General features: G+C 42.1%; 1 protein-coding gene and 2 non-coding genes across 3 annotated transcripts in view; all 3 read left to right on the top strand.

Moving 5' to 3' along the window:
* The window catches only part of LOC127585430 (guanylyl cyclase C-like), a 57,578-nt gene extending 51,581 nt beyond the window's left edge, over positions 1-5,997 (top strand). The window contains exon 27 of the mRNA XM_052042856.1: positions 5,847-5,997. Within this exon, the coding sequence (XP_051898816.1) occupies positions 5,847-5,997 (151 nt within the window). The remainder of the gene's footprint in view (positions 1-5,846) is intronic.
* A 5,288-nt stretch (positions 5,998-11,285) lies between these two features.
* trnar-ccu (transfer RNA arginine (anticodon CCU)) lies at positions 11,286-11,358 on the top strand. The gene has a single exon. It is a non-coding gene; the product is annotated as a tRNA-Arg (tRNA).
* An 809-nt stretch (positions 11,359-12,167) lies between these two features.
* Positions 12,168-12,240, top strand: trnar-ccu (transfer RNA arginine (anticodon CCU)). The gene has a single exon. It is a non-coding gene; the product is annotated as a tRNA-Arg (tRNA).
* The last annotated feature ends 707 nt before the right edge of the window (positions 12,241-12,947 follow it).

Here is a 12,947-nt window from a genome sequence, read left to right as displayed (position 1 = left end):
TCTTAGGGACAGGATTTATGAGCATTTGGAGAAGCATAGTTTTGTTAGGGATAGTCAACTTGGCTTTGTGAAGGGCAGGTTGTGCCTCACGAGCCTAACAGTTTTTTGAGGAAGTGACAAGATAAACTGATGGAGGTAGTGCAGTGGATGTAGAATATATGGATTTTAGCAAGGCGTTTGCCAAGGTTCCCCATGGTAGGCTCATTCAGAAAATCAGGAGGTATGGGATCCATGGAAAATAGGCTGTGTGGATTCAAAATTGGCTTGCCTACAGAAGGCAGAGTGTGGTTGTAGAAGGGGAACATTTGACCTGGAGGTCGGTAACTAGTGGTGTTCCGCAGGGATCTGTTCTGGGACCCCTGCTCCTTGTGATTTTTATAAATGACTTGGATGAATAAGTGGAAGGATGGGTAGGTAAGTTTGCTGATGACATGAAGGTTGCTGGTGTAGTAGATAGTGCAGAACGTTGTTGTAGGTTGCAACGGGACTTAGGATGCAGAGCTGGACGGAGAAGTAGCAGATGGATTTCAATTGGAGAAGTGTGAAGTGATACACTTTGGAAGAACGAATTTGAGGGTAGAGTACATGGTTAGTGGTAGGATTTTTAGCAGTGTGGAGGAACAGAGAGATCTTGGTGTCCAAGTACATGGATCCCTCAAAATTGCTGCACGTTGATAGGGCGGTTAAGAAAGCATATGGTGTACTGGCCTTCATTAGCCGGGGGATTGAGTTCAAGAGCCGAGAGGTAATGTTGTAGCTCTATAAGACTCTGGTTAGACCACACTTGGAATATTGTGTTCATTTCTGATCACCACATTATGGGAAGGATGTGGAAGCTTTGGAGAGGGTGCACAGGATATTTACAGGGATGCTGCCTAGATTGGAAAGCATATCTTATGAGGAGAAGTTGAGCGAATTAGGGCTTTTCTCTTTGGAGTGACAGAGGATGAGAGGAGACGATAGAGTGGACAGCCAACACCTTTTCCCCAGGGCGGTAATGACCAATACCAGAGGTCACCCGTTTAAGGTGTGTGGAGGGAAGTTCAGGGGAGATGTCAGAGGTAGGTTTTTTACACAGAATGATGGGTGCCTGGAATACACTACCGGGGGCTGATAAGGTTATTTAAGAGACTATTTGATAGGCACATGGACAAAAGAAAAATAGAGGTGTTATGGGAGGTGAAGTAGAGATGGGGATAGATTGAATGGGGATAAAGTTAATATAGGTCGGCACAACATTGTGGGCCGAAGGGCCCCTACTGTGCTGTACTGTTCTATGTTGGGATACTGCCATGTTTGTTACTATTATTACATGCCCTGAGAAGATGGTGGTGTGCCTCCTTAAGGTCCTTGTGGTGAAAGTTTGTTAATTGTCAGCAACTCACTGGTTTACTTGGTTTAATTGCATTGGGCTGCATCATGGGGAATAAACCACATAGTGGGACAGAAATCTCACAGAGAACTGACCAAGGGGTATAGTAAATTGTTGCATTTTTATATCAATATAGCATCTTTCGTCATAATTTTCCTGGTCCCAAACTACGCATGGTGCATCGCAAATCCAATGCGACATTATTTTTTCTGGACAAGACTTTCAAGGAATCCCTGTGGTCTGGAATCCTGCTGAGATGAGGGAGTTGTCCAATGCAGTGAAATTAAGGAAGGTTGACCTACATATACTTGAGCTGAGAAGAACAGGAAATAATGTCATTGAGACGTGCAAGATTCTGAGAGCAACTTACGGGGTGCATGCTGAGAAGCACAGATGTTGCCTGCCACTGGTGTTGCCTGCCCTGCTGAGTGTTTCAAATATTTTATTCTTTATTCTTAGATTTCCACCATCTGCAGTTTTTTGATTTTCAATTGCTGGACAAACTGGGTTTGTTGTCCTTGGAGTGGAGGAGGCTGAGGGGGGAACCCGAATGAAGCATGCAAAATTATGAAGTGCATAGATAATGGAGATAGTAGGAAACTTTTCCTCATAGTAGGGGTATATAAAACTAGAGGGCATAGGTTTAAGGTGATGGGTAGGGGTTTTAGAGGGGATCTGGGGAAGAATTTTTCCACCCAGAGGCTGTTTAAAGGAGTGATGGAGGAAGAGACTCTCACATCATTTAAGAAGTATCTCGAGATTGCTTGAATTGCTAAGGCATAGAAATCCATGCGCACGGTAGTGTAGCAGTTAGCGTAACGCTGTTACAGCACCAGTGACCCGGGTTCAATTCCAGCGCTGTCTGTAAGGAGTTTGTACGTTCTCCCCGTGCCTGTGTGGGTTTCCTCTGGGTGCTCTGGTTTCCTCCCACATTCCAAAGACGTTCGGGTTAGGAAGTCGTGGGCATGCTATGTTGGCGCCGGAAGCGTGGCGACACTTGCGGGCCGCCCCCAGAGCACTCTACACAAAGATGCATTTCACTGTGTGTTTTGATATACATGTGACTAATAAAGAAATCTTATATCTTAAGTGCTGGAAAATGGAGTTGCTGTAAACAGGTACTTGATGGTCAACATGGACATGGTGGGCCAATGGGCCTGCTTCTCTGCTGAATTACGATGATTCAATAGCAAATAAATGTAGGAAAATGTGTTCAAAAGTATTCTGCTAAAAATAAACTGTTGGAAGAACTCAGCAGGTCAAGCAGCATCTGTGGAGGCAAAGGGATAGTTGATGTTTTGGTTGAGACCCTGAGAGTGTAAAGGAAAAGTGTCCATATCTGGATTCTCTATCTCATTATCTTATTCCCGTTCTCATTGTGTACCCCTTGATGCCTTCTGTGTCTAGAAATCTACCTCCTTCTTGAATATATTCAGTGACTTGTCATCCACTTGCTTCTGTAGGAGTGGATTCCACAAGCTCACCACCATCTGAGTGAAGAAATTTCTCCTCATCTCAGTTCTAATTGTCTTAACCCTTATCTTGAGATGAGTTTACCCATTATCCTTAGACCCTTCCTGCTGCCACAATTGAACACACTTTGTATCCTGTCCCCAGTGCACCTTAGCATCCCATGTCATTGATGTATATAAAATTATGAGAGGTGTAAATAGTACACAGCAGAGATGTCCTAAACCAGATGGCATAGGTTTAGGATAAGGGATAATAGGTGTAGAGGGGATCTGAGGAAGAACTTTTTCACTCAAGAGGGTAGTTGGAAGCTGGAACAATCTGTCAGTTTCATTCCAGATCTGACGAATCTGTGCCACCAAGTTCCCACTGTTTCCAAGTACCCTTGTGCCACACTAAAACCAACCTGTTCAATCCAGATCCCAACAGTAAGGGGTGACCATTATAATCAAGAGGACAAGCCAATTTAGCTGATCCATTATAACCATCATGAATTCTACCTAAAAGGTAATCATTTCCTAGAGTGAATGTACACTCTTCCTCATCATGAACCTGATCACCTCTTTAATCTCCTGTTCAAGTGAAATGCTTATCAAAAATGCTAATAGAAGGATGAACCATAGCTAGAGAACAGATTATAAGATGAGAGAAATTATTTATAGCTCTATGTAGCTTTGGTTTGATAACGTCAGATCCACAGTGAACAGAGCTGAGCACCAGGCTTTGAAAAGATATATTGACTTTAGACACAGTATAGCATAGGTTTAGGAGAATAATACCTGGATACCAAGTATATGAACTAAGGTTTATACCGTGATATTTAAAAGGCTGAAGAATGATTTATTTAAAAACTTCAAGGATATTAAGTGAAATTGATAGATCAGACACCAAGAAACTTCTCTGTTGTTTAGGAGGTTTAGGACAAAAGAATATGTTTAAAAATTAAGAGGCAGGCCACTCCAGACACAAAGTTATAAAACACATCTTGGAGCGTTATACTACAAATAGCATTAATTTAAATCAGAAGTTGATAGACTGTTGTTAATCAAAATTAATAAAATTATAGGCCACTGATCAGCTAACAATGTCAGTGAAAAATGGAATATCACTGGGCAGAGCGCTCCACGGCAGTGGTAGTGCAGAGGGAACAGCTAAATCTAGAAATGCAGTAGTGAAAGGAAATTCCATTGTCAGTCTAGACAGGCATTTCTGAAATAGAAATTCCTGCATGATGTATTGCCTCCCTGCTGTCACGATAGAAGAAATCACAGAGTGGGTGCAGGATGTTCTACACATTGCTAGCAGTGACACAGGGAGGGCAGGAGTTGAGGTCCTATCATCAGATTTTCCGGAGAGGGAGGAAACCTCCTACTTCAGCGACATAAACCACTAAGTAAAATTAGGTAGATTAATGCTTGGTTTAAAGACATAGTGCTGGTGGGAGGGTTTTGGATTCTTGGTGCATTGGGATCAATTCTGGTGCCAGTAGACCTGTTGAGGATGGATGGTTTTGACTTCAACAACTCTGAGATGAACATCCTTGTAGGAAGGTTTACTTGTGTGGTTGGGAAGGATTTAAACTAAATTGCCAGAGGGATAGCAGCATGCAGCAGTAGAATAGTGGAATTACATGCACAAGTGAGTGGAAGTACTAGAGTAGTACAGTATTGATGGGAGCAAAGTAAGAGAGACGGTGAGAAAGACTTAGGCTTAGAATGGTGGTTGTGTAAATGTACAAATTGTCTGAGGTTAATGAACCGCAGGCACATGTAGCGTTTTGAGTACATGGTCGTGGTGATAAATGAAACAAGCTCTAAAGGGGGAAGGACTGGGCACTTAATATTTCAGGATGTTCAGGAATGATAAGAAAGTATGGCCACTGACGACACTGATTAAGGAAGATCACTATGTTGGAGGGAGAGAATGCCTTTATAGGGATAAGGGCAGAATCCACTTGGTTGGGGTTGAGAAGCAAGACTCTGTCACACTACTTAGGGTATCAGGTGGTAATGGTAGGTAGAAGAGCAGATCTGCAGTGAAATAATAGATGTGCCAAAAGTGTCGAGTGCTGATATTGAGGAACTTCAATAAGTCCAACATTGATTGGGATAATGTTAATGTAAAGGAGGGGAGGAGTTTGTGAAATGTGCTCAGGAGAACTTTGTTGATCAGTTTTTGGTCCAGTGAGGAAGGAGGTTTAATACTAATACTAAGGCAAGCCTGCTGGACCGACTTCCTATTCTTCGGATTTCTGTGTTCCTATAAGGAAACAGTCATTTTCCCAATGAATAAATACATTGCCTTTGGTGATGCTGAGCTTCACAGGTTGGGGAGAGCCTAGTTTCAGTACTCAAGCTGCACTGCTAAACAAAATCACAGGGCAACATTCTATGAGCTCTGAGTGTTGTCCTAGCCAGAGGAAGTTAAATTAGACAACTGGTCTGTTGCAAATCATCAAGCAGAGAGAATAAGTCATTTGGCCATGAGACTTTTCATGGTAAAATTGTCTCCTAACTTTTATTGGGACACAAGCATAAGGGCTGCCACTACCCATGAAAATCTATCTTGTGGGGATGAAGACAAATCTCAGGAAAAAGAAAAGAACAAGACACCAGGTAAGTACTAGGTGGTGGAAGGAATAGAAGGACGTGATGACAGATTGAGTTGGAAATGGGAAGGGCTGTGTGGACTAGTTGGGCCGAAAGGCCAGTTTCTCTGCTGACTCTGGACTGCAATGTGGGTGGCTCCTAACCACTCTATCAAATGACCCAACAGTGGCTGAAATAGCTCACCACCACTTTCTCAAGAGATGAGATGAGATGAGATGGGTAGAAAATTGCTGACCTCACGAGTGACTTCCATATTCTTTAAATGAAGAAGTAGGTGACATGTGTTGTCCTTGCTTGTTTCAGAGATGGTGGGATTAATTTACTCAGCCTGTTGCAACATACAGTAGCAGTGATCAGACACTTGCAGAGTCATTTATTTGTTTTTAATTCCACAGGGAAAACTTGCAACGACTTCAGGCTGACTTTGCTGAGATGATTATCAAATCCCTTGAGAAGCGGAGAGCGACTGAGTACAAGACAGTAACTAAAGAGGAACTCGAATATCTGCAGCTTGGCTCCACAGAGTTACTCAGCACATACCTGTAGCTGTGAGAAACAGGATAACTATTGTCTGGAGATGTCTGGAACTGATATTCAGTCCTGTCTGGGATGTAGCATTCTTCAAATGTCCACTCTGACTTTAGAGGCATATGGTCTGTAAAACTATTGCTGCTGAATATTTGTGCCATTCAGGGTCAATGCTGGGGCATGGAACATCTGTCTAACTCTAGTATCAGGTTCCCTTGGGTCCATGCAGCAGGGACAGCCTACAGAGTAAACCTCACTCTCCTCTGCTCTGTAGGTGAGATGTAGTTCAATTCCAATGCAGTGTGATTTTCTCTGTCTGCTCAAGTGTCAGCCGAAATCACTTGGTGATTCTTTCAACACCGAGTCAGAAGATCTTAAGCAAAAATTCCAGACTGACCTTATACACAATACTGAGGAACACTTTCAGAAGTGCATTAAACAGGCCCATGTCTGATTACTCAGTTGGAAGGATCCTGTGTTATTAAGAAGAGTAGAGAAATTCGCCCACTATCCTGGCCAATAATCTCACCATGACCAATATCAGCAGGTGAATAACTAACATATTAATGGGATCTTTGTGAGTGCAACTTGCCATCAGAATTTGCCTATAAAACAGTAACTGCACTTCAATGTTATTTTATTGGCTATGAAACATTATTGAACATCCTGAAGGTGGGAAAGCCTTCACCTAAATACAAGCATTTTGGTTTTCTTTCAGCCTCCACCTCGAATTCAGAAACAGCTTTAGTTAGAAGTAATATACTTCTCAATTTATTCTGCACCATCAACCACTTCCAAGGCAGATTTAACATGTAAGGCTTTCTCTACACTGTCATTCATTGTCTCCAGGTCAGGTATTTACAGGATTCAGAGGCAACACAGGACTTGACACTGCTGTATCAACTGTCTCCTCTTCAGCTATAACAGGAATCAGAAGCAAATGGGGCCTTCTCTACAGTGCCCCATTTACCATCTCCGAGTATAATAGAAACTCAAGGAATTTTAAGGCTCTTTCTACATAGTCTCATAAGCTACCTTCAGTTCAGGTGTATCATTAGTTGTTCAAAAGTAAATCTCCTTAAACCCTCCTGGATACGTGCCTCAGCCACATTCTCAGAAGCCTCCTGAAGTATCTCCCACTGCAATATTCTGTTCTCCACGGCTGCCCTCCTTGTGACTTCTCCGTAAGGTGCATCTTTTGTCCAGAATTTGCACCACCAGCCTGACTACTTCATTACTCCAAACTACTCGCACTTTGGACTTGGCTGGTTTGCTGTGTTGGATATATGAGTTAGGAGCAGGAAGAAGCTGCTTGACCCCTTGAGCCTGCTCTGCCACTTAACAAGACCATGGCTGATCTGATTGTAAACTTATCTCTGCCTGTGGTAACTTTTCACCCAGTGGTCACCAGTTTGTTGCAGTCTTGTGGCCCCAATTTCACCAAGACAATCCACTGAAGATGCACAGACTGAGGAGGAAAGAAATGGTTGAACATATCGAAAGGAGGGAAAATTGCCCATAGAGTAAATCTACCCCCATTCCGACTCACAATGATTAGCCTGACACAGAGCTGCTGTGAGTTGCCTGTGAGCAAATTCATAAGGGAAGGTATTTCATTTCATTTCTTGATATTAAAGAATGTATTTATGTTACTGATGTGCAGTGGTAGTTAAGAGTTGCAATATAGAATAGGTAGATGAAGGCTTCAGCTGATAAGAGATTCAGCAGAGGTGATACTTCCTTTGTTACACTGTACTGTTTTAATATTTATTTCCTAGAGATATGGGCATCACTAACAAGTTGAGTATTTATTGCCCAACTTTAATTATTCTTGAAGTGGTGGTGATGATTCACCTTGAACTGCTGAAGTCCTTCTGGTGAAGGTGCTTCCACGGTGTTGTTGGGTGGGGAGTTCCAGGATTTAGACTCAGCAACAATGAAGGAGTGGTGATATATTTCCAAGTCAGGATGGTGTGTGACTTGGAAGGTAATATGCAGGTGATGGTGTTCCCATGTGTCTGCTGGTCGTGTCTGTCTTGGTGGTAGAAGTTGCAGCTTTGGGAGGTGCTACTGGAAAATCCAGGGTGAGTAACTGCAGTACAATTTTTAGACAGTTAACACTGCAGCCACTGTGTGCTGATGGTGGAAGGAATGAATGTTTAGGGTGCTTGGTGGGGTGCCAATCAAATGGGCTGCTTCATCCTGTATAGTGTTTAGCTTCCTGAGAGTTGATGGTGGTGCATTCATCCAGGCAAGTGGAGCGTATTTCATCACACCCCTGATGTGCCTTGTAGATGGTGGAAAGGCCTTGGGCTGTCAGAAGGTGAGTCATTCTCCTTGGGGTCCTGTGATCATTAATTTCTCTGTAGCTCTCTCACCTGAATGCTTCGACTGACAATTCAGACAAGATGAAGCTGTGACAATTTTTGGGGAATTGTACTTGGTACTGATAAGGAAGTATATAACTGAAAGAGGCAGTACTACAGAACATGTGAATAAGATGAGGAAAAAGATATAGTGGACTGGATTTAGGAGACATAGCTGAGAGTTTGAAGAGGCTGTTTCAGCCTTGAACACCCACAGACTCAAAACCTGTCAGAATTCTTGGGATGAACCCAAAGTATTGTGGGAAGTGTATTTGTAATTATTGTCAATGATTGTTATCAGTGTATGCTTGAATTTTATGAATGTCAATAAATGCTTTTAATGCAATTATTTTAAAGGTGTAACTTACAACCTGTGACAAGGACTTGTACTAAATTGTTTCTTTACCAGAGTAAAATATCCAAGATCCTTCACAGGCAAGGTATCAAAAGCCACAAGGAGATATGGAGCAGGTGACCAAAATGATGGTGATTGTCATAGGGTTATACAGCATGGAAACAGACCCTTCGGCCCAACTGGTCCATGCTGACCAAGATTCCTATCTAAGCTCATCCCATTTGCCCACGTTTGGCCCATATCCCTCTAAACCTTTCCTATCTATGTACCTGTCCAAATACCTTTTAAATGTTGTTAATGTACCTGCCTCAACCACTTCCTCTGGCAGCTCATTTCATATACTGATGACCTGCTGGGTGAAAAAGTTGCCCCTCAGGTTCCTATTAAATCTCTCCCCTCTCACCTTAAACCTGTGCCCTCTAGTTCTTGATTCCCCAATCCTGGGGAAAGACTATGCGCATTCACCCTGTCTATGCCCCTCATGATTTTATACACCTGTATAAAATCACCCCTTTAAGAACAGTTACTCACCCTTGAAATTAGTTGAAGAGGGGTTTTAGGGTATGACCTAAAAGAAGTAAGAGAGGCAGAAGGGTTTAGGGAATTCCTGAGTTTGGAGCTTAGGCCGTTGAAGACTTGACTGTCAATGGTGGAGCGACTATATTAGAGATAATTGGAAGGGTAGAATTAGAGAAATGCAGAGATCTCAGTGGGTTGTTGGGCTGGAGAAAACAAAGAAAGGGAGAGACAAGGCCAGGGAAGTATTTAAAATAATGGTTTAAAGTCAAGTTGATACTTAATAGGGAACCAATGTAGTTGAGTGAGTACATGGTGATGGGTGAATGGACTTGATGCAAGCTAGGGTTATGGAAACAATATTTTGAATAGTGTTTCAGCAGAAAGAGGCAAACCAGCCAAGGTGCATTGGAATAGTCAAATCTGAAAGTAAAAATGAGGAGCTGAGGCAAGATGAAAATGTTGGTAGCATGGTCAGGAAGCTTGCGGATGACACTAAAATTGGTTGTACAGTAGGCAGTGAAGAAGTTTATCTAAGATTACAATGGGATCTTGATCAACTGGGCCAGTGGGCCGAGGAATGGCAGATGAAGTTTAAGATAAATGTGAAGTGTTGCATTTTGCAAGACAAACCAGAGCAGAATGTACACAGCAAATGGTAGGGCCCTGGGGAGTTCTGTAGAACAGAGAGACCTGGGCGGGGCGGGTGGGGTGCAGATACAAAGTTCCTTGAAAGTGGCGACACAGGTAGACAGGGTGGTGAAAAAGGCATTTGGCACGCTTGCCTTAATCGGTCAGAATATTGAATACAAGAGTTGGGGTGTCATGTTACAGCTGTACAAGATATTGGTAAGGCCATATTTGGAGTACTGTGTGCAGTTCTGGTCATCCTGCTATAGGAAGGATGTCATTAAATTGGAGAGGGTGCAACAAAGATATCCAAGAATGTTACCAGGACTGGAGGGCTTGGGTTATAAGGAGAGGCTGGGTAGGCTAGGACTTTTTTCTCTGGAGCCTAGGAGGCTGATGGGTGCCCTTTTAGAGCTTTATAAAATCATGAGGGGCGTAGATAAGGTGATAGCCTTCGACGTAGTTGCCTACACCATCCTCCTGCATCATCTCCTTATCATTGGCACAAGAGACGGCAGACGCTGGAATCTAGAGTAATACACAAAACGCTGGAGGAACTCAATGGGTCAGGCAGCAACTATGGATGGAAATGGACAGTTGACGTTTTGGGTCAAGACCCTTCATCTGGACTCTTTATTGTGTGTTGGGTTGTAGTCATCTCGTTTCACTCATTTGTTCATAGACGGAGATTCACTCCATTGACATCCATTCAGACATTTGCACCATTAACTTTCCCCAAGGCTCTACCCCAGGTCCCTTCGTGGGGAGAGAAATGTAAGAATCAGGCCACAATCAAATTTTTCTCTGTGTTTCTCTGGTCTTTGTCTTTCCTGTTTCACTGTCCTGTAGCATTACTTCTTTTTCATCCTCCACAAAGATCATGTCTACCCTGTTAATACCTTTCTATTTTGTGTTTCTCAATTTCTGTGTATCTTCCTAAGAATTTGAGAGGAATGAGCCAATTTGGAGGTGCCAACTTGGACTCAGGTGGGCGAGAACAGACCTAGGAATGGCTAAGGCACTGGCTTCTTTAGTTAACAATTGTGGGATCAGACCCATCTGAGGTAGTATTTTTATTTAAAATTTACCCGAGAAATTGATGGAAAGTATTAAATTTCATTCGCCTGATCTGCTAGTCTCCAGTGCTTTACAACCTATTACTTCCCTCCTCACTGCTTACCAGACCTCCAAGTTTTGAAGGCTGGTCGTCTTTTGAATTAATTAGCTGCTACCCCTAATCCACAACTGCTTAAGATGTTTGCATTTCTGTAACTAACTTTCCTATCTTGAGCAATTATTTAAAAATGTATGGAGGAAATCTGCGTAAAGTCGGATTTCCGTTAGCCAGGTTTTCCTTAACTCGAGAAGTCTTTATATATGTTAAAAGGGGGAAAAAACACAAAAAAATTGGCCAGTTGGTTTGACCCATTGCATGTTCAGCCCCAGTGGCCTAATGGATAAGGCACTGGCCTCCTAAGCCAGGGATTGTGGGTTCGAGTCCCATCTGGGGTGGTGAATTTTTAGAAGTGCAGCGTTTCCCTGTCCGGAGTTATCTTTATGTGAATCTTCACCCACATTACTGATACCAAGGAAGATAATTTATATTCTGGGAAGTGTTTCTGGTTTAGATCAAAAGAGGTTTCGGATAGTTGACAATGAAGCCATTGGTAGCAAATGGAGATATAAAGGGTTTTCTTCCCCACAGAGCTCGTTGGAACGCGCTGTCTTGAAAAGATGCCCCAGGAACCTTTCAAGAGGAAATTCTATAAATATTATTGCAGGAAAATTTGCTCACATAGAAAAATCATCCTTCTTTGTTGTTCTTTCTAAGGGCTGCACCGGGCCCAGCGGATTGAATGGCCGCATTTCGTGGTGTATGGTGCTTCGACGATTCATTGTCGAGAAACCTTTCCTCACCAGGGCAGCATTTTACATAAGAATTATCACTAATATTCTGGCATATGTTTCCTTTATGGAGAGACAAGAGACTGCAGACGCTGGAGTCCGGAGCAACACACAAAATGCTGGAGGAACTCAACGGGTCAGGCTTCGTCTGTGGAGGGAAATGGGCAGTCGATGTTTCGGATCGAGACCCTTCAACTGGATCCCTTAAACTTTACTGTGGGGAGTTGATCAGCACAACGGGAGAATCACTTTGCTATATATGCAGTAACATGTATTTAAAAATATGCAGCAGTTGAAATAAAACAGGCAATCGTAGCAAATCTTTCGATTTTAATTAAATTTAAAATAATTACTATTATAAATTGGCATTCAGGAAATAAGTCATAAATACCATACTTTGCAACCGTATGAATGAAGCCCCAGTGGCCTAATGGATAAGGCACTGGCCTCCTAAGCCAGGGATTGTGGGTTCGAGTCCCATCTGGGGTGATTTAAGGTTTTCGTTTTTACGTGACAAATATTTCAAGCGGAGGTAGTTTTATTTTAAAAGCAGGTTAAGGGGTTCTATTTTATTCTTTATGTTTTTAGTTACTTTGAAAGAAGACATATTTGAATTCGTGTTTAAATTTCTCTATATTTTAAAACAATATATTCACGAATTTATTCCCCGAGATCGTATTGTGCTAGTTGGACCTGGACCAATGCAATATTTCGGAGTTCTTCTGCCTCCTGCAGTAAACATAGCGTAATTACTGCAATCCTTTGGATTTTCATTTACAACTTAAAAAATCAAACAACTTCCTACAAGAAATGTTACCTATCAGTTTTATTTTCTGAAACTGGACGTGATTTGGCAATGCGAAAGTGCCATTATTTTCCTGGAATATTGAAAATATTTCTGTGAAACTGAAAAACATTATTGATCATAGTAACTTGAATATTTTTATTCCTTCTGTGTACTGAAAACTAAATTACTGTTCTCTCTTCTGTAACTCGCATCCATTTGCCACTTTGATTTTGTGACATATAAAATCTGCCTGATTATGTATACTGCGCAGAAAAGATATAATATTTAGGGAAAGTTAATAACAGGTTGCATCTTTAGTCAATGCATAACACAGAGGCGAATATGGGCTACTGTTTCACAGTTTTATTAGAATGGCTTTATGTCGTCAAAAGTGGCAGGGAAGTTTAAA

Source organism: Pristis pectinata, chromosome 33 (genome assembly GCF_009764475.1).
Source record: "Pristis pectinata isolate sPriPec2 chromosome 33, sPriPec2.1.pri, whole genome shotgun sequence".
Classification (NCBI taxonomy): Eukaryota; Metazoa; Chordata; class Chondrichthyes; order Rhinopristiformes; family Pristidae; genus Pristis; species Pristis pectinata.
The sequence above is the reverse complement of the archived record's forward strand: the minus strand, read 5'-3'. Positions and strand labels throughout refer to the sequence as shown.